This window comes from Muscardinus avellanarius (genome assembly GCF_963383645.1).
Source record: "Muscardinus avellanarius genome assembly, chromosome: 14".
Lineage (NCBI taxonomy): Eukaryota > Metazoa > Chordata > Mammalia > Rodentia > Gliridae > Muscardinus > Muscardinus avellanarius.
Window position 1 is genome coordinate 59955216 of NC_137800.1, and position 23443 is coordinate 59978658.

The 23443-nt window shown below is 48.6% G+C and overlaps 1 protein-coding gene across 1 annotated transcript in view; it reads right to left on the minus strand.

The window, feature by feature from the left end:
• The window catches only part of SFRP1 (secreted frizzled related protein 1), a gene marked incomplete at both ends in the record, with an annotated part of 39515 nt that overhangs the window by 6993 nt on the left and 9079 nt on the right, over positions 1-23443 (minus strand). The window contains one exon of the mRNA XM_080710262.1: positions 22849-22926. Within this exon, the coding sequence (XP_080566388.1) occupies positions 22849-22926 (78 nt within the window). The remainder of the gene's footprint in view (positions 1-22848; positions 22927-23443) is intronic.

Here is a 23443-nt window from a genome sequence, read left to right on the forward strand (position 1 = left end):
CATCAATGTCTAAAACACACACAAATGTGAAGAGAAAAAACATAAATGCATGAAAAGAAAACAGACATAAGTGCAGTATATCTTATGGCTTGACTGCAAGTGAGAGCTACATAATTCCAATAAACTAAAAATTGAGTATTAACAGAGCCCAAACTGTGAAGTAACTACTTTGGAAAAATAATGTAAGGCAGATCAATCATTAACTTTAATAATAGAAAATCCACAAATAATGTCTATACATTAAGAAATCAAACTGCATGCACATTACCTATTTGCACCAGTTTGCTAATATCACAAGAAACAGCTAAACTAGTTGAAAAACATTACTTCTGGGTTATGGGAAACTGGGCTGAGAGGGCAAGAGACTGTGGACTGCAGTTTTATATGAAAACCATTTATTCCTATTTGACTTTTAAATTAGATTTTGAAGCAAAAAATAATCCTTAATGTTTTTTAAAGCTTACAGTCAAATAATAAAAATGTGACTAGAATGCACCAATGAACGTATAAATATAAATATATGCATATATGTATGGTGTGTGTGTGTGTGTGTGTGTGTGTGTGTGTGTGACAAAATTGGAGATAATTAAAGAAGCAGAAAGTACATTTCTAGGCCCTTAGTCCTCCACTCAAATGAAGCAACTGAGACTTCTTAAGGGTTTTGAATAAGAATTCTGCTTTTCTAACCATTTTTTGTAGAAAAGGAAGGAGAGGCAGCCTAGATCTAGTCAAACCCCATCATTTTTCAGATAAAAAAGAATCCATTATTGTGGCGCACACTTTTAATTCCAGCATTTGGGAGGCTGAGACAGGAGGAGGAGTGAGGCCTTTTGCAACTCAGTGAGACTCTGTTTCAAAATAAAGAATAAAAAATAGGACTAGAGGTATAGCTTAGCTGAGAGATATAATGTCCCTGGGTTCCATCTCCAGTAGCGCGCGCGCGTGCGCACACACACACACACACACACACACACACACAAAGAATACATTAGGTTGGACTATGGATTGTTATTTACTTACAACTAGAAAGGGCATTAAATCTAGTTCAACTGATGTTCAGAGGTAACTTGCTGGAAGCCAGGCCTGGTGGTGCACACTGTAACCCCAGTACTTGGGAGGCTGAGACAGGAAGACCGCAGGTTTGAGACCACAAAGCCTCGCCAGGCTATGAAGACAGAGGGGTAGGATTTTCTGTGTCTTCATCCAGTCTGAAGTCTCTTGGGTGGGCTGGCCAAAGGCCTGAGGCAGAAAGCACCAGGCCTGAACCAACTGTGCAAATGTAATTTGGTGACAGCATTGGGCAAAGGGCCCTCTCCAGCTCAGCAGAGGGCCGGGCACCATGGCCAGCTAGCTCTGAGACATTAGGGCCCAAATGAGTCCTGGTGACAAAGGCCTCTGGATGGTAGCTCAGCAGAACCCTCTGTTCCCAGCAGGAGCCAATGTTTGGCACCATTAATTTGTTTAGCAAAGACAGAAGCTGGCACTTTTTCACAGTAACTCCGACTCCCTCCCTTGACCACAAACTACACGCTGTAGATTTACAAGCGTTTGCTCACTATAGTACATATGATACAAAAAAAGAAATTAAAGATCAAAGGAGGCTCCCCCCATCTACAGAAAGTCAGTGTAGAAATACTTTTAAGTGATTTATTTGAAGCAAATTATTTAATTGAATTTGTCCTGTTTTTTGGACCACAGGCACCTAAGGAAAGAGGTCAGTCAGACAGGATGATAATTTGCAAGTTGACAGCCCCTCCCCCAAATTTCAGAATTCTCCCCCCCCCCCTCGCCCTTTCACACACACACACAAAAAGTATCAATGCCAATCGTCCGGAATCCCACTGTCTAATTCCTTGCTTCCATGGATTTTGTTGAATTCCCACTGATTTAAGCTAATGGCACAAAATGAAAGCCCCACTTTGACAGCAAAGGGCTAACTGGTGTGTTTTATTTGGGAAGGCGCCGGCAGGGATAACTCTGGCAAGACTTGGGCCCCTCGGCAGGACAAAAATAAGCTGTGGCCCTTTCCCGTTCAGGTGCCCACCTTTGCCACCTCCACCTGCCAGTCCCCATCCTCCAAGCAGGAGGCAGAGTAGAGGCAGAGAATCACTTAAATAAAGTCCATCACCAGGACTGACTGAATCTTGGCTCCAAGCACAGGAAAACCTGCCAAGGCAAACAGCTGCTCCCACCGTGGGTCACTGGTTTTCCATCCCTCCCCATCCCGCCCCCTGCTGTCCACCCAAATGGCAAGCTGGAATGTGGGATGGTCTCTTGGAAAGAAAAAGAAAGGTGGCGAGTGGGGGAGTGTGTTTCAGAACCAAGGAACCAGAAAAGCCATGAGTTACCCCCGGCTCTGAGATGCTTAAGAGAGCAGTTCTAAAACTTGAACACCATCAGAATCCCCTGGAAGCCATGTTAACAGTGCCGGTGGCACCAAGCAGGGTGATGCATGCCTGTAATCCCAGTACTTGGGAGACTGAGAGGGGAGGCTGGAGGCCAGCCACAGTGACTTAGCTTCAAAATAAAAAATAAAAAGGTCTAGGAGTGCAGCTTGGAGGGAGAACGCCCTCGGTTCCACCCCAGGGTCTCAGAGTCAGTCAGTGGGTTAGAAGGGCCCAAGAACTTGCATTCCTAACAAGTTCTCAAGAAAAGTCGGTGGTGCTGGGCCAGTGGCCACACTTGAGAAGCACCGATTTGTAAGATTAAAGAGGACAGCTTGGGCATTTTGATTTGGGTGATGTTTAAGTATCCCAGAGCCCAGGCAGCACACAAATTCATGGAAGTTGAGGCTGAAGGTAGTAAGATCAGCACGTGCATGTCCAAGACCAAGCTGATCCTGGACAACCTGGGCTGGCGTCATTTATGGAATTTCTGAGGACCGTGAGACGCCTGCTCCACAGCTGTGGACAGAAAGGCTTTGCTAGCAAGGCAGCACATTTCAGAAGAAAGGACCCAAGTCCATAGTCAGCAGGCCCCAGCTGACTATCCTCACCAACTTTTAGAGTGAGGTTTAAACCCAGGGGCATTCTACCTCTGAGCTAAGCTATACCCCCAGTCCTATTTTTTATTCTTTATTTTGGAACAGGGTCTCACTGAGTTGCAGAGGGCCTCACTAAGTAGCTGAGGCTGGCCGTGAACCGCGATCCTCCTGGCTCAGCCTCCCAAATGCTGGGATTACAAGCGTGCGCCACCAAGCCAGCCTTTTTTTTTTTTTTAAACAGGATCTAAGTTGCTATGGGCAACTAAATTGCTGAGAGGCTGGCCTTGAACCTGTGATCCTCCTGTCTCAGCCTCTCAAATAAGGAGGATCACAGGCATACACTACCATACCCAGCTCCCACCACTTTTTGTACAACCTGGAGTAAATCGTTCACTTCTGAGTCTCCATGTAGCCATTCACAAATCAAGGGTGCTAAACAAGTTTATCTCCATTTCCATTCATCATCACTGGCGATCTTAATCTGAATCTTCACATTTCCTTCTTCCGGATAAATACCTGAAATTCAATATTGAAGCCCAGACCATCCAAGAGGAAACATCCTTGCCTGGTCTCATCACCCAGGCACCTTAAATGCAATTACCCCAGCCCAATCCCACAGTGCAAACAAGGACCCAGGAGCACTCAAGGACGGCCCCAGAGAGGGACCCGCGTGTGTGGAAAAAGAGAGCTGGGCAGGAGCCCCTCCCCGGGGGCCTCCGGAGAAGCTGTGAGTGACAGGCGCAGCTCAGCTCTCCTCCCTTATGTTCTCCTCAGCCTTATCCAAATAAAGGCAGAGCACGCACGTGCGCCAAGCAAACGGATGCTTTTCCTACCCGTTCTCCAAGACGCGCTGCAGTCTGTCTTCTCTAGGAAGTCCCTGGCCAGGTCCAGCCTTGGCCTTCCTGGCCCCCCTGTCTGGGCCCTGACTCAGCATGGCTCTGCACGATTACTCTCCTTGAATGTGCCTGCTCCCTGCTCCTTCCGAGTGAGTTCACGCAGCCTATGCAAGGATGAGGGCAATGCCTAACTCACCAGAAAGCTCAGTGAAGCACTTGTTAGACCCACAAGTGAAAACGAAGATGCAAACTGCACAGATGTTGCCCTCAAGTTGACAGCCTCATTCCTGAGCCCGGATTCTTTCCACGAACAACATCTGCCATAGTGCTAATAATAACAATGGCTGACATCTGTGTGTGTGGGGGGGGGGGGGTAAGGGGCATTCCACCCATGAGCCATGCCCCTGCCCTATTTTATTTTTTATTTCGAAACAAGATCTCTCTAAGTTTGTGAGGCAGGCCCCAAACCTGCAATCCTCCTATCTCAGCCTCCCAAGCACAGGGATTACAAGTGTGCATCACCATGACCAGCTGCCACTGGCTATAATTTGAGTGACTCCGGCTATATTTTGAGGGCCTCCCTGACTCCCAGTAGCTACTAGAAGCTAGGCCCTCAGGACTGGAACCCAGTATCCCTTGAGTTTCCATCACAAAAAGTGAGATACTCTAGACAGACATTGCTCTTTTGCTGGGAAACCTCTCCCCAGAGTCACAGCCAGTGTCCACTTAGTCAGTCCCTCCATTCTGACAATAACCCCACCTCGGCTGCCCCTCTCTACCTTCAGGATGCCTGGTCTTCATTCAAGTGCTGAACACTGCTCTATTTATCTTAACAGTAACTAGTTAAGTAGGTACTTTCAACTACTACCCTCTACCTTTTAAGTCAAGTAGATTTATGCCTGTACTTTTTAAAAAGACCCTAGCTGGTAAGAAACAGCATGGATTTGCTCTTAGGTAATTTTAGTTCTTTTTAGAAAACTGAAGTGTTCCTTGCCAAGCACGATGAACCACTCCTATAATCCCAGTACATAAGATGCTAAGACAGGAGGATCACAGGTTCAAGGCCAGCCTCGGAAATTTAGTGAGGCCCTAAGCAACTTAGTAAGACCCTATTTCAAAATAAAAAAAAAAAAAAAATTAAGGGCTGAAAGAGGGGGGTGGCTCATAGCTAGAAAGTTAATAGTGTTCCTGAAAAAGTTATATCCATTGGAACCTCAAAAATGTGACTTTACCTGGAAATGAAGTCTTTTGCAGGTATAATTAGTCAACTTAAAATACAATAATACTGGATTAGGCTAGATACTAAAGCCAATGACTTGTATCCTGATAAGAAGAGAAAAAAGCCAGGCATGCTGGTGCAGGCCTGTAATCACAGTACTTGGGAGGCTGAGACAGAAGGATCACAGATTCAAGGCCAACCTCAGCAACTTGGTGAGACTATTTCAAAATAAAAAATAAAAAAGGGCTGGAGGTTTAGCTTATAGGTAGGATGCCCCTGAGTTCAATACCCAGTGCCAAAGAAGAAGGAAGAGGAGGAGGAGGAGGAGGAGGAAGAGGAGGAGGAGGAGGAGGAGGAGGTGGTGGTGGCGGCGATGACAAATTAACACACAGTAACTTGGGACATCCCTGCAGATCCTGAGAGCGGACCACTGACGCCAGGGAGGAAGTGGGGCCATGGTCACTGAACACTGGAGCGGAGCTAGCCCCGCCAGGCTCCTCCACGACACTGCCTGAACACTGTCTCAGAAGCCCCTAGAGTTCAGTCCTCTGGGCTCAAATCTCCTCCCCTGCTCCCTCCTCCAAATGCAAACGATCCTCTCCCTACTTAAATGCCAGAAGGCAGAGCCAAAAGCCAGAAAACTGAGCCCCACTCCAGGCTGGAGAAGTACAACCCCAGCTCATTATCAGATAAATCATTTCCTGAAAGAAACACAGCTGTGATAGAAGGAAGGCGTGCCCTGAGGCCCCCTGCCAGCCCTTCTACCCCCAGAATTCAGGGAGTCCCTGAACAGAGCACTCGGCTCCTCACTCATCCTAAGACCACTGATCAGACAAAAACGGCGGGGCTGCGGCCCAGCACCTTCTCCTGTCCAGTTCAGGAAGCACCCACTGAGCTCTCCAGCTAGCACAGGTGTGGCCCACCCTGCCTACGGGTGAGGCAGGAACCTAGGGCAGACAAGCACCACCAGACAAGCAGCCCACAGGCCAGCAAGGACCCGGCCAGGCCAGCTCATTGGTGGGTGCAGGTGTCTTGTAGCCAAGCACAGTGGTGCACTCCTGTGATCCCAGTACCTTCCAAGCAGAGATTTCAGGTTCAAGGACAGTCTCGGCAACTTAGCAAGACCCTGTTTCAAAGTTAAAAATAAAAATAAAAAATTTAAAAGGGCTGGGGTATAGCTTGGAGGCAGAATGCTCTGAGTTCAATCCCCAGTGCCCCCAAAAAAGGAGTGTCTTGTGCTTGAGCGTTTGGGGGATGTGTCCCCCCTGCCAGAAACCTCCAAGCTGAGCACTCCCTGGGAGCCTCTAGACCCCAGCCTAGGTTTCTCAACCCGAGGCAGCAGGAGCCAAGGAGAAGTGTCTTGAGCTGGTCCAGACCAGATTCCTCACCCCATCCTACCCCCAGCGCACAGGAAGCAGACCAACCAGGAAGGGGAAATGAGCTAAAAAGGGGGAAGCAAGGGGGAAGCTCCTGTGCCCGCCGCCCTCTGAGGCTTGCCCGTTCTCGACTTGGAGCAATCCTTCCAGACAGGGAAACCTGCCAGAAGATGCATTAAGTCTGTAAGAGAAGAAGGCTCCAGGTAGAGCTGCCAATCACAGGGAAAACCACAGTGTATTGATTCTGCTGGCTCCCAGTGCAGGGCGGCCTGGTGCTCACGGCTCACAGCCTCCCGCACAGTCACACGCCTGTGTGGGCAAAAAACATGGTCTTTTCAAGATGGCCAGGAAAGCTGATACCAAGGGAAGCTCCAGGACGGGAGGCGGGGCCAGGGCTCTGCGGGCTGGCCTCACTGCGCAGTGGGGGCTGGCTGGGGCAGGAGGCACGGCAGGGACAGGGCAGAGAGGCCCTCCCCGCCTGGGCTGCAGTGTGTACCCACCGGGCCCGGGCCTCGGCTGGCAAGTACTCAGCTACTTCTTTTCTTCTTTTCTTTTCTCTTTCCTCCCTCCTTCCATCCCTTCCTTTTAGTGATATTGAGGATTGAACCTAGGGGTGTTCTATCTCCAAGCTATACCCTAACCCATTTTAGTTTTTATTTTGAAACACAGTCTCACCAAGTAGCTGAGGCTGTCCTCAGAGCTACAATCGTCCTGTCTCCGCTTTCTAAGAACTGGGATTATAGGCACGTGCCACCTCACCTTGGCTCTGGAAGCCTGCTTACTCCTGTTGTGTCCACCAGCAAGCGTATAGCCATCTGGTCTCTGTATGCCTGACTCTCAGCCCAGGATCTCTTACAGGTTCTGTTTTGCACCCCAGATGTTGTTCTTTGCTGGGGATAGTCTACCCACAAGGTTGGAGTTTGGAGAGAAACACATTTTGAGGGTGGGTTAGGATCCCTACAAGGCCTCTGATCTCATGAGCTGGGGCACATCTACTCCTCTGCCTTCCGCAGGAAGTTTCATCCACCAACCTTGCAGGCAGAAGCAACCTGCAAGAAGACAAATGGTGGGTGCTCTGGAACCCCAGGACCAGGGGTCTGATGGGAACCATATGCATGGTACTTTCTGGCTTCCTGCAAAGGTCTCTCAGGTAGGGCAGACAAGAGGCCACCCTGCAGCTAGGCACAGGGGCACACACATGTGATCCCAGCACTTAGGAGGCTGAGACAGGAGGATCGCAGGTTTGTGGCCAGCCTGGGCAATTTAGTGAGACCCTGTTTCAGAATAGCAAATAAAAAAGGGCTGGGGATATAGCTCAGAGGAAGAGTGCCCCTGGGTTCAATCCCCTGCACCACCAAACAAACAAAAAGCCACCCTGCCTTTGGATAATTCCTGCAGGAAGATCCCTCCTCCCTGATGAGCAGCCTACCCCTCTGTTAAAGTTTTGTTTCTTCAACAAGCCAAGTTCTGCTGGAACTACACGGAACAAGCCTTTCCTTTGCTGGACAAGATAGCCTTGGCCCTCTCAACTACTTCACCCTGACATCTGCAGTCCTGGCAGGCAGCTGTGCTGACACACGCAGGCTCGTCCACTGAAAAGAAGATGTGGGGCCCAGAACTGCCAGGCCCTTGGTACAGCGGGAAGCGCCAACCGATGCAGCAGTGCCTGGAAGTCCGGGCCTGGCAGCTCACCTTCTCCTCCTCCCTGCCTGCACAGAATCCCTGCCATCAGCCGCCAGGGCCAAGGGATGCCGAGTGCTCCTTCTCCACACTGGCGCTAGGCAGAGGAGCTGCACTCAGCATCAACAGCAGCACCTGCCGGGCGTGGTGGCGCACGCTTGTAATCCCAGCATTTGGAAGGCTGAGACAGGAGGGTCCAAGTGCGTGGACAGCCCCAGCTACTACTTAGTGAGACCACTCGGTGAGACCCTGTTTCAAAATAAAGAATAAAAATACAGGGCTGGAGGTATAGCTCAGAGGTAGAATGCCCCGAGTTCCATCCCCAGTACTGCAAAAAAAAAAAAAAAAAAAAAAAATGACAGCACCCATCACTGGCTACTGAAGGTTGCCTGTGCCCCAGGGTCGGCTGTGGGTACTGTTCCCTCTTTGAGGCAAGGTTGCAAGCCTAGATCCTTGAAGCTTCCCCTCCTAACCTGGTTATTTAGATCTGAGTCACATATTAATATTAGCTGTGTTTATGAGCCCACAGAGATGTTTAGCTTGCATTTTAATAACCTCAAAAAACATTTTTCTTTTCCTTTTTTCCTTCTTCATTATTTTTTTCTTTTCTTTTTTTTTTTTTTAAACAGGGTCTAAGACACTGGCCTCAAACCTGTGATCCTCCTGTCTCAGCCTCCCAAGTACTGGGATTACAGGCATGCACCATTGTGCCCAGCTCAAAAATTCTTTTAAGTTCCTCTGACTATCCTGGTTCAGATTTGGCATATCTGTAAAATACATTCATCTTTTTCGTCTTCTTTTGGAAGGACAGTGAGTCTCATGTTATAAATGTTTAAATGTTTTTGGGGTAATGGCCATGCTAGATATGCCAAGAGTACCTACTGGCAGAGGAAGCTGTAATGGCGACGCCAGCACAGCTGGAGGACGGCATCTTGTGACTGGTTGCAAGGGGTGAGTGACCTGTCTTAGGAAAACTGTGCTTTGTGCTTCCAGGACACTGATACAAAGTGGCTAGCACACTGGCTCCGTGAAATACATACAATGCTCAGAGAACTGCACTTGATCAGACGTACATGGCTGATAAATTGTGGAGCAGGAATTAAAAGTTAATTTTGAGTTACAGAAAGCAATTGCTTACAAAGTACTTTTTCTGCCAAGTATGGTAGCTGATGATGCCTGTAATCCTGGGAGGCTAAAACAAGAGGATTACAGGTTCAGGGCCAGCCTCATCAACTTAATGAGACCTTAGCAATATAGAGAGATCCCATTTCAAAATAAAAAAATAAAAAGAGCTGGGGGTGTAGTTCAGTGGTACACTGAGTGGTACACCCCTAGATGCAATGTCCAGTACTAACAACAACAAAAAGTACTTTTTCTGCTAGACATGGTGGCACATGCCTATAATCCCAGCCACTATGGAAGTGAGGCAGGAGGATCATAAGGAGGAGGCTACCCTCAGCAACATAGCGAGACCTGGCCCCAAAAATCAAAAGGACTGGGGATAGAACTCATTGTCAGAGCGTCCCTGGGTTCAATCCTCAGTTTTCAAGTAAACACCAGCACCGGGCGTGGTGGCGCACGCTTGTAATCCCCACACTTGGGAGGCAGAGACAGGAGGATAGCGCAGGTTCAAAGCCAGCCGCTCTGGCTTAAGAGACCCTGTTTCCAAATAAAAATATAAAATAGGTCTGGGATTGTAGCCCGGAGGTAGAAGGGTTTCCAGGAACCCCAGTACCACCAAAACAAACAAACAAACAAAAAAGTCCCTGAGACATATTCAGCTGAAGGACTCCACATGTGGGAACCATCCCAAGAAAAGGAGGCTGAAGTCAGGGTGTCCAGTGGCCACTCAAGCCCAGCCAGGGATGCTGTCTGCGGTGTACAGCCCTGCCCTCTGCAGTGGTCAGGAAGGGTGAGCATCCCCAGTGGACTCACCTGAAGAGCAGGAAAGTACCAACAAATATATAATATCCAGAAACCAAGTCTAAGCTGGGCACCATGGTGCACACTTGTAACCCCAGTATTTGGGAGGCTAGAACAGGAGAATCACAAGTTCAAGGCCAGCCTAAGCAACTTAGTGATGCCTTGTCTGAAAAAAAAGAAAAATAGGTCTGGAGATGTAGGGAGAGAGAGGGAAAGAAACAGAGGGAGGGAGGGAAAGAAAGAAAGGAAGAAAGGAAGGGAGGAAGAAAGGAAAGAAGAGGGGGGAGAGAGAGAAGAAGGGAGGGAGGGAGGGAAGGAGGAAGGAAGAATATTGTGCCACAAAACCACATCATTTCCAAGCTACACAGAGCCAGAAAGCTCTCCTTGTGGGGACTCTTCAATCTGCTTAAGGAAACAGGTTCAGAGACTTGGGGCGGCCCAAGACACAAAGCTGCTCAACGTGAGCACTAGAATTAGATCCCAGGATAACAGAAAGTGTGTTATTCTGATCATATATCATCTCATAGCACAGAAATGTATATTTTTTATTTTTGACAGGTAGGTAAACTGAGCCACGAGAGAACGGTGACCTGCCTGAACCACATGGTAGGCGTGGCTGGTGCCTAACACGTGCATGTGTTCTTTCCAACATGCTTTTTAAACCCTAGGGATTATACCATGCTCTTTATGACAATCCCTTCCAACCACTGGAATCTACTAACGAAGAGACTCTGAGTCAGCAGTTTTTAAATGCATTTACTACAATACTAAAGCCTAAACAGAATAGGTCTGATTGGTATTTGGAGAAAAACACAAAACACCACACCTGTAGAAGCAACTCCCAAGCTTATAAAGATGGCCTTTAGACTGAAAGTGGTAGTACATACCTGTAATCCCAGTACTTGGGAGGCTGAGAAAGGAGGATTGCAGGTTCAAGGCCAGCTTCAGCAACATGAGACACTGTTTCAAAATGAAAAGGGCTGGAGGTGCAGCTCAGAGATAAAATGCCTCTGGGTTCAATCCCTAGTACTGAGGGGAGGAAAATAAAATGAACAGATAAAATTAAGAAGAGGAAGAAGAGGCCGGGCATGGTGGTGCATGCTTGTAACCCCACCATTCGGAAGCCAAGACCAAGACTGGAGGATCGCAGTTCACAGAGAGCTTCAGCTACTTAGCAAGACCCTTCACAACTCAGTTGAGACCTTATTTCTAAATTAAAAAAAAAAAAGACTAAAAAATAGGGCTAGGGAAGTAGCTCAGCTCAGATGTGTAATGCCCCGGGGTCCCATCCCCAGTCCCTCCGCCGCCCAAAAAAGAGGAAGAAGAGAAATGAAGACCTCAAAGAGAAATTGCTCATTAACCCTGTGGGAGGATACACGCCTGGCAGCACTCTGGCACTGCCGCTGAACCGCACCAGGAAGCAGAGCCCACATGGATATGTGGTGGAAGACAGGGCATAAATTAATTTTTAGAGTGCTCATGAGCAGAAGAGAACACTGAGCTAGTCCCAAGGAATCAAGAGAGAAAATCCCCTCTTAACTCTGCTTGAATGAGAGAGAGCAGTGTTCGGGAAGTGGACTCTCCTCCCCCAACCACCCTGCACCGTCAAAGTTCTATTCTGGCACCTCTTTACAACTCAGACATCCTTTCAGAATTGGGAAATCATTTCCTCTGACTCCTGCCTACAGAAAGTACTCCTTTATTCCTCCAAATATCTGCAATTCAGTAAACATCCATCCCTAAGAGCTGTAGAACAGCCCAGCCAGTCCCGCAGCCCCTCCCCAGAACCTGGAGACCAACACTCTTTACCCTAAGACTCAACCCTTGGGTACGTAAGCTCCCCGCGTGTGAGCTCCCTGACCCAAAGGCCCGCAGGCAATAGGTGCATCCTCACCTTTCTTACAAGGCTCTGGCTTCCCATCCCCATCCCACCAAGGAGGTCAGTATGAGAGCCCTAAGGTGGACAGCTGCGGTGGCACACACCCATAATCCCAGTACTTTGGATGCTGAGACAGGAGGACTAAGTGTTTGAGACTCAATGAGACCCTGTTTCAAAATAAGAATAATACAAGGGTCTAGGGGTGTAGCTTGAAGGTAGAATGCCCCTGGGTCTATTCCTCAAAACCAGAAAATATAAAGAACAACTTAGAGGAGGGCCTAGCTTATAGGAATTTCCCACGACCACCATTAAATTCAGTCTTGTGATCTGAATCCCAAACCATTTGGGGCTGCCAGAGAACAGTGTACAACTCAGTGCTTCTTCCTTGAAAAGCTACTATAAGCAGTTAACACAGTGCCTTCCGCTGAGAGACCAGAAGGCTTTATTCCACCTCTTTTCCATCATTACCACCATTTCTTCATTCACTCTACTACTTAAGACATGCCACAAGCATTCGTTTCTGCATGCACAGAGCTCCATCTGCCCCCTCCATTCCCAGACAGACCCCGAAACTGGGCATGATGGTGCACACCTGTAATCCCAGGACCTGAGAGGCTGAGCCAGAAGGGTCACAAGTTTAAGGCCAGCCTCAGCAACTTAGCAAAACCCTGTTTCAAAATAAATAAAGGAAAAGAAGAAGCACCTGCATTATTGGGGGGTTTTGTTTTTGAACTATAATCCAAGCTCAGCAGAATCCAGGAGATTTCAGCCCCTACCACCAGGTCTTGGCCTCAGCTATCAAATTATTCAATACTCCCAACCCTGCCAATCCAATTCAACTTTCTTGCTTCCTTTCCTTTCTTTTTTTTTTTTTTTAAACTGGGAATTGAGCCCAGATACATTCTACCTCTGAGCTACACCCCTAGGCCTTTCTATTTTTTTGTTTTTTGAAACAAGTTCTCACTAAGTTGCTGAGACTGGTCTTGAACCTGTGATCCTCCTTGTCTCAGCCTCCCAAGTACTGGGATTACCGACATGTGCCACCGCACCCAGCTACAAATGTATATTTTACAAGAAACCGAAGCTATCTGCTCTGGTTCCTTTCCCTCAGAACCCATCACAGGGGCTGTCTGTCTGATGCTGAGGCCGGCCTCTTCTGAACCAGGAAGTCCCCAGGTGCCAGGACTAAGTGGCACTCAGAGCTGGGAGGCTCACACAGCAGGGTGGCTCCTGCAGACACCAGGATGCCAGTCCACCCCACCAGGCCAGGGCGCCGTGCCAGGTCTCTGGGGTACTTCCAGAGTGACAGCGCTAGTGACAGGCAGGACCTCTTACAAGGCAAAGCTGTAGTTCAAATATTTATTGTATGTGTCTGGCTTTCACACGGAATTTGCAACCTGCCAGTTACCAGTGTTTACCTTGGTAGAAATTCACGGGAAATCTTAGTCTGAACAGGCCCAGAGTTTATTTTACTGCCAGATAAACAACTTTCTTTGATAAATCATCCGTGTGACAGTGTTCCTGAAAGACTAAACAAAGATTTCAAGCACAATCTATAGGCCTTTGAGAAGCCTTCCGAAGCTAATGCATGTTTAATTGGCTGCTCCGAGCATGTCGGGGCAGGGCAAGGGTCTGACATTTCTTTGACCATTTGTTCCCCTTCTAAAAAAAAAAAAAATACAGATTGGAGCTCCTGGCTCATTTCTGCAAAACTGGATGAAACCTACCAGTATTTAAATGCTCCTTTGCCTCTGAATATAGCCCATTTTTTTGGTCAAAGGGAGCGAATACCAAGGGGCAGCTGTTGGAAAAGAAAAGGAAATCTGCCCCGGAGGTGTTGCTTGAGAAGAAGGGGAGGGAGAGGGAGGTGCAGACACAAAGGAGCTCTGAAATAGCCCTGGAGCAGACCCCAGCAAATGATGAGCAGAATATATTACGAATAGGATTTCTTGAAAGCATACAGGAACACACAAAAGAAAACATCAGTGGACACGTCCTGAAACTGGTGGAGATTCAGTTATACCGTCTGTGGGCTCGGTCCTACAATGGCCGCCGGCTGTCACTGGCCTTGCCTTCTACCATATAGAGGATTTGAGGTTTGGGGTGGGAGGGTGTTTGTTCGTGTTAACTACAGTCCCTGGAAGCTGCATACAGCTTTTACTGTTTTTCCAAACTGGTCTTTTAAAGGGCTTCTTCAGCTTAATTCTCTGTGGACAGAGAATTAACCAGGGCATTCCATTCCACTTCATAATTTATTTTATTTTCTTTCTTTAAGCTGGTTTGATGAGTGCCTGAATCCTCCTAGGCTAAGTTTCATCCTCAAGACAACTCTGCACTAAGAAGAGATCATTATTACAGATTGAATGGCCCAGCATATTTTAAGAACTAGAATTAATTAATCTGCTTGATTAATTCAATTCTCCCCACAACACAGTTAACATTGGAATTACCGTCCAGATTTTTTTTTTAAATGGGGAGCCAGGCTTAGGGAGGCGAAGACTTTCTCATGGGCGCTCAGCTTGAAGCGCTGGGATTTAACCTGTGTTCTTTCTATTCAGCTATGCTGCCTGCCTCTCCACCAAGAAGGACCTCCCCAGCCCCCACCCGCCGCCAGCTCCTTCCCTAAGTGCAATGCGGGTCCATGTAGTCCCACAAGCTCTGAATGTGGAGGAACGCTCAGTGCTCAGTGCTCAGTGCCCCGATCGGCAGCTCCTCCCCTGCTCCTGGAGACAGAGAGAGAGGGCAGGGGAAGTGCAAAGTGTGATACCTGGGCTGGCTACTGGCCTTTGCTTAGGGAAAGGAGGTTCGGGCAGAGCAGCCCTGGACAACTGAATGACCAACCCCTTTGTCTTTTCTTTGGTTTGTAAGAGAGACACATGGTTGGGCTGCTCGTTAAGGTGCTACCCAACTTAGCACGTCTTTATAGTGATAAGTTAGTACAGGTGAGTCAACATCATGGAAAGAACTGAGCAGCATGCACAAGCTGTGAACAGCACATCCCGGCTCCTCCACCACCCACTCCAGAGAAGCTCTGAAGACACAGGCTGACTCGAAGGCATCCCTTCTCCTGATCCCCTAAAATACAAGTAGCAAAACATGAGGTCACGATGCTTGGTGAAATAAGCCAGACACAAAAGGGCAAATACTGTATGATTGCAGTCCCGTGAGGTCCCTTGAATAATCACGTTCACAGAGACAGAACGGGCAATAGTAGTTGCCAGGGGCTGGGGAGAGAGAGGAATGAGGAGTTCATGTGTGTGTGTGTGTGTGTGTGTGTGTGTGTGTGTGTGTGTACATGAGCACACGTGTGTGTTTACCAGGAATCAAACTCAGGAATGTTCTATCACTGAGCTACATCTCCAACCCTTTACATTTCATTTTGACACAAGGTCTCGCTAAATTGCTCAGGCTGGTCCTGAACCTGCAATCTGCCATCCTCCTGCCTCAGCCTCCCAAATACCTGGGTTACAGGTATGTACCACCACACCCAGCGGGGAGTTCATGGTTAATGGGTTTAGAGTTTCAGTTTGGATGATAAAGATTCCAGAAATGGATGATAGTGATGGTTACTCCACTATGTGAATTACTTAATGCCCCCGACTGGACACTTAAAAACAGTGGAAATGGCCAATTTTATATTAATCTGATCTGTTACCAAAATGAGAGAAAGGAAGGAAAAATGGGAGGAAGGAAAGGAGAAAAGGAAAAATGGGAGGAAGGAAAGGAGAGAAGGAAGAAAGGAAGGACGGAACTCTGTGTGTGTGTGTGTGTGTGTGTGTGTGTGTGTGTGTGTGTGTGTGTGGTGGCACATGCCTAGGACCCCAGTACTTAAGAGGCTGACACAGGTGGATCACAGGTTTGAGGCTAGCCTCAGCAATTTAGTGAGACTAACAAGATCTTGTCTCAAAATAAGAAAATAAGGCTGAGGGTGTGGTACACCCCTGGATTTAATCCCCAGTACCAAATAAAAAAAAATTTTTTTTAATAAGAAAAGAAAAAGGAGAAATGAAGCCAGCCTTGGTTGTACACACTTGTAATCCCACCATTTGGGAAGCTGAGACAGGAGGATCACGGTTCTTGGCCAGCCTCAGCTACTCAGTGAGGCCCTTTGCAACTACAGTGAGATCCTGGGGATGTATCTCGGAGGTAGAATGCCCCTGGGTTCCATCGCGAGTACAGCAAAAAAATGAAAATAAAAATAAAAGGAGAGAGGAAGGGAGGGGGGGCAATGAATGGGTTGAGACCACTCATGACCACAGAATCACAAAACTGCAGGGTGGGGAGGGCTTCAAGGGACACCTGGACCACACTGAGTGGCAACTACCAATCCCAAGGAATAATGTACATGAGTGGGTCCACGTACCTAAGTCTGTCTCAGGACAAGAAAGGTGACCTGTCCACATGGTACAAGGAGGGGCGAGGGTGAAGAGAATCAGGTAGAGAAACGGACTAACAGCAGAACACAGCAGAGCTCCCGAGCCCAGCCCTGAGGAAGGCACACACACTGAGGCGGATCACCGGTTACCTCCATCCCCGGAAAGAGCAAACATCTACCCAGTTCAGCCTGTGAGATGACCTGTCATTTCATGTTCTCACTCCTCACCAAAACCTGTTCCTGGGTATGGGACACCATCTCCCTGGGGAAACTGAGGCATGGCAAGTGTGGCGGCACAAGCACCTGGCAGAGGAAGCAGGGAGGAATGAGCTTAGTCACGGACACTACATCACCTCACACAGGACACTCACTTGGAAAGTCAGTCTGTCTGTCTGTCTCTCATATTAGGGATTGAACTTAGGGGCTCTCTACCACTGAGCCACATCCCCCGTTCCTTCTTTTACATTATATTTTATTTTTGAAACAGGTCCTCACCAAATTGCTAAGGGTCTCGTTAAGTTGCTGAGGCTGGCTTTGAACCTAAGATCCTCCTGTCTCAGCCTCCCAAATACTGGAATCACAGGTGTGTGCCACCACACCTGTCTGGGTCTCTCCTTCATAAACAAGGCAGTCTTCAGGTCTTATTGTCCCCTATCATTCACACGCTTATCTGATAAATCTTTATTTTATGTCTAACATATATAAGACACTGTGGCCAGGGACTATTTGAGCACAAACTGGCCTTATTTTATTCACTCTGAAACTCATATTTTCTTTACACTTTAGCATGAAGTATTTTTTTTTCGTCGATGGTGCCAAACAAATATTGCATTTAACAATGAACCGACATCTTACATTCAGTAAAATACAGCATAAGGCGGATGCTTCTCTTGAGCAGTTTACAGACGTTGCTGTTTCTGCCGGCAGCCAATTCTCCTGAGTTTCAGAAGGAAACCCAAGGTTTAGTTTGGAGAGTCTGACCCCCCCATGCAGAGTAAAGTTTGGAAACTTTACTCTTTGCTATAGTTTGGAAAGCCGGAGTGAACTGCAGAGTAAAACTCAATCCTCCAAACAACAGCAGGCCCGGTACCTCCAGAGAGGTGTGAGGCAGAGAACGAGCAGACTAGTGGAGGAGCAAGGACCTCGGATAACATTTCCTGAGAAACACCCCCAGATGTTAACTGTGAGAGCTCGGCTTCTTTGTCTTTACCATCTGACTAATTTCACTGTTGCAAAGTACAGTTGTTCTCGTTAAGAGGAGAGAGATAAAGGAAAAACAATCCTTTCAGCAAGCAAGGGAAACCTCTGGGCGCCAAGTAACCTTTCTCCACAGTCAGAAAATACAGGGCTAAAGAAATTGCCACTTGAATTCTCAAGCTCAAAGAAACTAGCGCAAGAGGAAGCTCTGAACTACGCTGGCAAAATCCTATATATATCATCCTGCCAGTTTCTGTCAGAAAAGCTTGAGTATTTGCAGGTACAGAAGCAGCTCAAGAAAGTGGTCAGAGACGGGAATCCCAGCCTCACAGCAGTTAAAAGTCAGACCTCACCGCCCGAGGTAAGCGAGCCTGAAGGAAGGACAGCTGTGGGCACTCGCGTTGTCACGGAGATGATTAGTGCGGCAGCTCGCAAATTCCATACTGGCCTATGTAAGGGGCAAGAGCAAGCGGGGCACAGTGGCGCATGCCTGTGGTCCCAGAACTTGGGAGGCTGAGGCGGGAGGATAGCAGGGTGGAAGCCAGTAGTAACTTAGCGAGACCATATTTCAAAATACAAAATAAAATACAGCTGGGGGTGTAGTCAGAGGTACAGCACTGTCGTCCTCGAGCAGGAAAAGGGGAGAAACCGAAAGCATAACAGTGCATCCCAATCCCGGCACAGCGGCCGGAGACTTTGCACCGCTGCACCCCAGAACAGCAGCACACCAGCTTTCCTGGCTCCGAACTAAGGGGGACAGTGCGGGGTGAAGAGACGACTGGCCAGGCTGCCCCGCCAGGGGCTAAAATGCATGGCCCGGGGAGAAGGTAATGGTGTGGGCACGCCAGCTCCTTGGGGGCCACAGGAGGCCCAGGATGCGCGGGCGGGAGCGTGAGTACGCCAGCTGACCCGGAAGAAACGCACCCCTTGTTCTCGGGGCTCCCGGAGCCTGCCAGCAACCTGATGTCTTCCCACAGGGACAGCAGGGCCACTTAATGCAAAGTCTGATCCCTGGAGGAGGGAGTCAAACATTCTTTTTCTTCTCTGTTGAGCCTCCGCTTGCATTGTCGAATGGCTTTGTTTCCTAACTGAATCCCATCAGTGTGGCTGACTGCCCCACTTACTTGAAACGAACTGAGCTAGGAAACAAGTTTCTCAACAGGGCAGTATGCTCCCAGGCGCTAAGAAGGGCTGGCTGCAAGGGGCAGGGGGCTAGTTATTGTTTTATAAGAACATTACAACAAAAGGCCATAAAAGACCTTGCAGCATCTGGAGCGAAGCAGTCGGGAACACACGATCTCACACTGCACAGATCTGTGCTCCTGAGCAAGGACCCAACACCGTCCTTGTCTTCTCTCAGCAATGAAGACGCAGTGAGCACAAAGACTGTCAAAAAAGAGTTCTTATTTATCAGAGGAGGACAGGTAAGAAGACCTCTAAGGTCCTGGAGGAACCTGCAGAACACACTGGAACAAGCCTTGCAATCTCAGTGTTTGGGAGGCTGAGACAGGAGGATCACAGGTAGGCCACCTCAGCAACTCAACCAGACCCTCAGCACCTTAGTGAGGACGATCAGCTAATCACTTCGATTCTCTGGGAGCCGACTGGTTATTTATGTAAGACATGCCCTCTTTCCCCTCCCACACACTGGTGGCGGGCTGACTCGGGAGCACCAGTGGGGAAAGGATGCTCGCTGCTGGTGAGTTACCAGAGAGCTACCTCGGCCTTTGCCTACATCATAAGGTCAACCTTGCAGCACTCAGCCAAGTGCAATGGTGCACACCTGTAATCCCAGCACTTGGGAGGCTGAAGCAGGAGTGCAGGCTTCAGGCTAGCCTTAGAAACTTAGTGAGATCCTGTTTCAAAAGAAAAATAAAATAAAATAGACCTGGGGATGTAGCGCTGAGATAGAACACCCTAGTGAACACCAATCCCCAGTACCACACAGACACGCACAAAAATAAGGTCAAACTTGCAGCATTCAAGTTCTTTCCCTAGCCTGCCTCTCCAGCTCACGTCTAGGGGGGGTCTGGTGTAATCAGCTGCCACAAAGACCACAAGTACCAGAATTCTGATGGACATTTGGGAGAGTAAGAGAAGACCTGATGAAGCTCTGGGGCTGGCAAGTTCCAGACAAAGATTCTCAACAAACACGCTCAGCTTTCGTCAATACCTTTTGCTTTTCTCTTTCTTTCTGTTTCTCTTTCTTTCATTTTTATTGGTGGTACTAGGGATAGGACCCTGGAACATTCCACCTCCAAACTCCACCCCTAGGCCTGTTTTAATTTTTGTTTTGATACGGTTTCTTGCTAGGTTGCTGAGGCTGTCCTCGACCCTGTGATCCTCCTATCTCAGCCTCCCAAGTATTAGGGTCACAGTGTGCATCCCCACGCCTGGCTTGCCTCCGCTCCTTAATGCTAACTTTGGCCTTGACTTCCCAAAGCCCTGTCTGCAGCCTATGGGTGATTAACTGACTCCAAGATCCTCCAAAGGAAATTACTAAGGTCTGATGGAGATTTTTCTTTTTTGTACTGAGAATGGATCCCGGGGGCATTCTACTTTCGAGCTACATCCCCAGCCCTATTTCTTATTATTTTATTTTGAAACAAGGTCTCACTACGTTGCAGAGGGCCTCACTAAGTAGATGACGCCGGCTGCGAGCCTGCGATCTTCCTGTCTCATCCTCCTGCGTACTGGGATCATAAGCATGTGCCACCACGCACAGCTTTGATCGGGATTTTAAAAATCTAAGATTAAATTTTAATTTATTCTAGGTAGGTATTTTTGGATGGCGGTGCTGAGCACAGTGCTTTGAACTCAGTCAACGCGGAGCAAAGGGGCACACGCGTAGTAAGCGATCAGGCACACCGAGCTTCCAGCCTCCTGGGAGGACGTGGCTGCAGGTCACTGACCTCCACGGACTCGGTTGCCAAGGCCTCCCGTCACTCCTGGCGCTGAGCCTGCTGAGATCCTAGGAACATAACGACCCGCTGATGCATTATTACCCTTAGAGTTTAACATGATTCCCTGGGTTTATAAAATGTCAGGGGGCAATTTCTGGACCTCAGTGCTGTGATTTAAAGTACCTGAAGACAATGGGATTTACAGGGGCAGCCCCTGGCATTCCCCAGAGGGTCCTTAGGGCGCTTGGCACAGCTCAGCTGACTCCTCCTGCCCCGGCCAGGCACCAAGACTTCTTGTTAAGATTTCTGAGTGACTTCATTTGTTCCTATGTTTCCTCTATGTTGGTTTTTTTTTTTTTTTTGGGGGGGGGGTAATATTGTTTTGGTACTGGGGATTTGAAACCAGGGGCATTCTACCTCTGAGATATACCCCTAGACCCTTATATTTTTATTCTGAAATAGGGTCTTGCTAAGTTGCTGAGGCTGGCCTCAGCCATCCTCCTGTCTCACCTCCAGAATACTGATATTACAGGCATATGCTACCACGCCAGCCTCTCTATGTCCAAATGTCTCTGTGGATGGCGAAGCTTCTCGCCAGCACGGGGAGGCTTTACAGGAGGAGGTGGCTCAGCCCAGTCCGGCCCTCCCTGATGAAGCAAGTGTCACCGTCAAGAGGCCAGCGTTACTATCATGATTACATAGAGGACAATCAGACTTTGCATGTAAGACCACAGATGCCTTCCATGATTTTATTGGAGTTCCTTTAGAATGGCAACAAGAAAAAAGGGTGTGACTCAATCACAGGTGACCAAGCACATAGGATACCAAACGTTTCCTGGAGCTGCTTTACCCTCCTCCGAGAATACAGGATGCTGACCTGGTGTCAAAGGAAAACCCGAGCTAGGCGGTAGCACACACCTGTGATCCCAGGACCTGTGAGGCTGAGATAGGACAATCGCAGGTTCCAGGCCAGCCTGAACAACTTAATGAGACCCTCAGCAACTTAGCAAGACCCTGTTTCAAACTGAAAATAAAATAGGGCTGGGGGTGTAACTTGGAGTTAGAATGCCTCTGGGTTTAATCCCCCACATGGAAGAAAGGAAGGGAGGGAAGGAAGGAAGAAAAGCCACAGGAAACATTCATTCTCACGATGCATTCTGTGGCAAAGGATCTGAATTCTCCACCTCGCATCTTACGCACAACTGCAAATATCCTGAAAGTGTATCTGCTGTGATCTGCGACTCCTCTGTGTGTGCTCCCACGCGCGTGTGCAGCTCACGGAGACACGGCACTCCACTAATACAAGGCCCTTTCATGTACTCGATTAATTATGATTGATTCATGAAAACACAAAAGACCTGGTTCGGGACAGATGTGAAGGTCACCTACCGTTATGCTTTTCCAGGTAAGAATTCTGTAAGAAATGCAAACTCAGGGGCGCAATACAGGAATTAGGAGGAAGCCACTGTTGGGCATCAGGCTGGACCTGTCCTTTGGCAAACAGGCCTGGCCTGGGCCACTTCTCCGCATCCATGAAGGACAGAGAGGGGAGGGCTCCGAAAGAATGAGTTCACGTTTACTTCTCCCAGGGGAACGACTCCCAGAGCCCTTGGGAATCCAGGTGTTGTGCGGTCAGACTAGGAGGGACCAGACAAGTCCTGCGGTCTGCCGCCCCACGCCATACCCAGGTGCTGAAAATTTCTCTCAACCCAGTGACTGGGAAAGAAGAAAGAGAAAATCATGCTACTGCGGAGATGTCCACTGGCTTTGCTTGAAAGAACCCAGCCTGGGACTATCTTCTGAACCCCCAAGCGCTGCAGCCTCCCCCCTGGGAAGGCACCCAGCAGTCGGCCATGTAGATCCTGGGTGGGGTCCTACTGACACCTAGGGGTGGAGATGAAACAGAGCTGGATAGCTCTGTTTCAGAAAGAAACAGAAAGAGCCCTCCGGAGATGCTGCCAAGAGCAGGACAGGGAGCTACAGCTCCCGGTCCCTTCCAAAGAGTTAGTCCCCAAGCCCGCCTCCTGCTAATAAAGAAGGCCCCTCAAATCTGTGTAGTGCACCTCCCATACAGAAATGCAGAAGCAGTTTGACTTTTTTTTCCCTTGGTACTAGCAACTGAACCCATGGGCATTCTACCTTCAAGCTATACCCGCAGCCACTTTTTATTTTTTTATTTATTGAAACAGAGTCTGACTAAGTTGCTGAGGGTCACCCTAAGTTGCTGAGGCTGGCCTCAAATCTGCAATCCTCCTGTCTCAACCTCCCAATACTGAGGACTACAGGCGAGCGCTGCCATGCCTGGCAGAAGCAGTTGGACTTCAATAGAAAGTGGCCAGTTCCCCACCTGAGAAGAGTAGCCATATGGAGAAGGTGCAAGCAGAGGCTGTGAGGCTCCAGCAAGGTGCGCCCACCGGCCCGGAGAAGGAGGGTTCGGAACCACCCACCCCCACCAGGCTGCCCAGAGCGGTCCTTACCAAACTCGCTCGCACACAGATGTTCAATGATGGCCTCAGACTTCAACTCATTGTCACAGGGAGGACACACGGTCGTACCTAGGAAGGGAAAGAGAGAAACTGTGAGTGATGGGTGGGAGGCGGGGATAAGGAACAGCCCCAGGGAGGAGATCAGTCTGGAATCAAGCTGAAAGTAGCTGCAGGTGCTCTGGAACTTCAGAAGGGTGACTTGAGAATCAAAAGAAGGGCCTCTGAGACAGAGCCATAAACAGGCGAGTGGTTTCTTGAAACATTTGGACCAAAAGGTGTTGAATATGGCACAACTATTTCAACTAGTGCTATCTATGGTGGGCTGAGGGTAGGTCCCGAGAATCACGACTTATGGACTGCTGAGGGTCCCTAGGAAAAGTCGGCTTGTAAACCAAAACGGATCTAGTCCACTGTCTGTTGCTTGGCCTTTAAATTCCCCTTCTCCTTTAAATACCCCTGTGACTCCTGCCCATTCCCGTTAGCAAAAAGGCAGCCCATGAATCCCACCAGCTCCCTAAGCCAAGAGAGAAAGAAAGAGTCAGACTTCCCCAGTTGGCCAGGAGCTCCCTGCACACCTCTCCCAAAG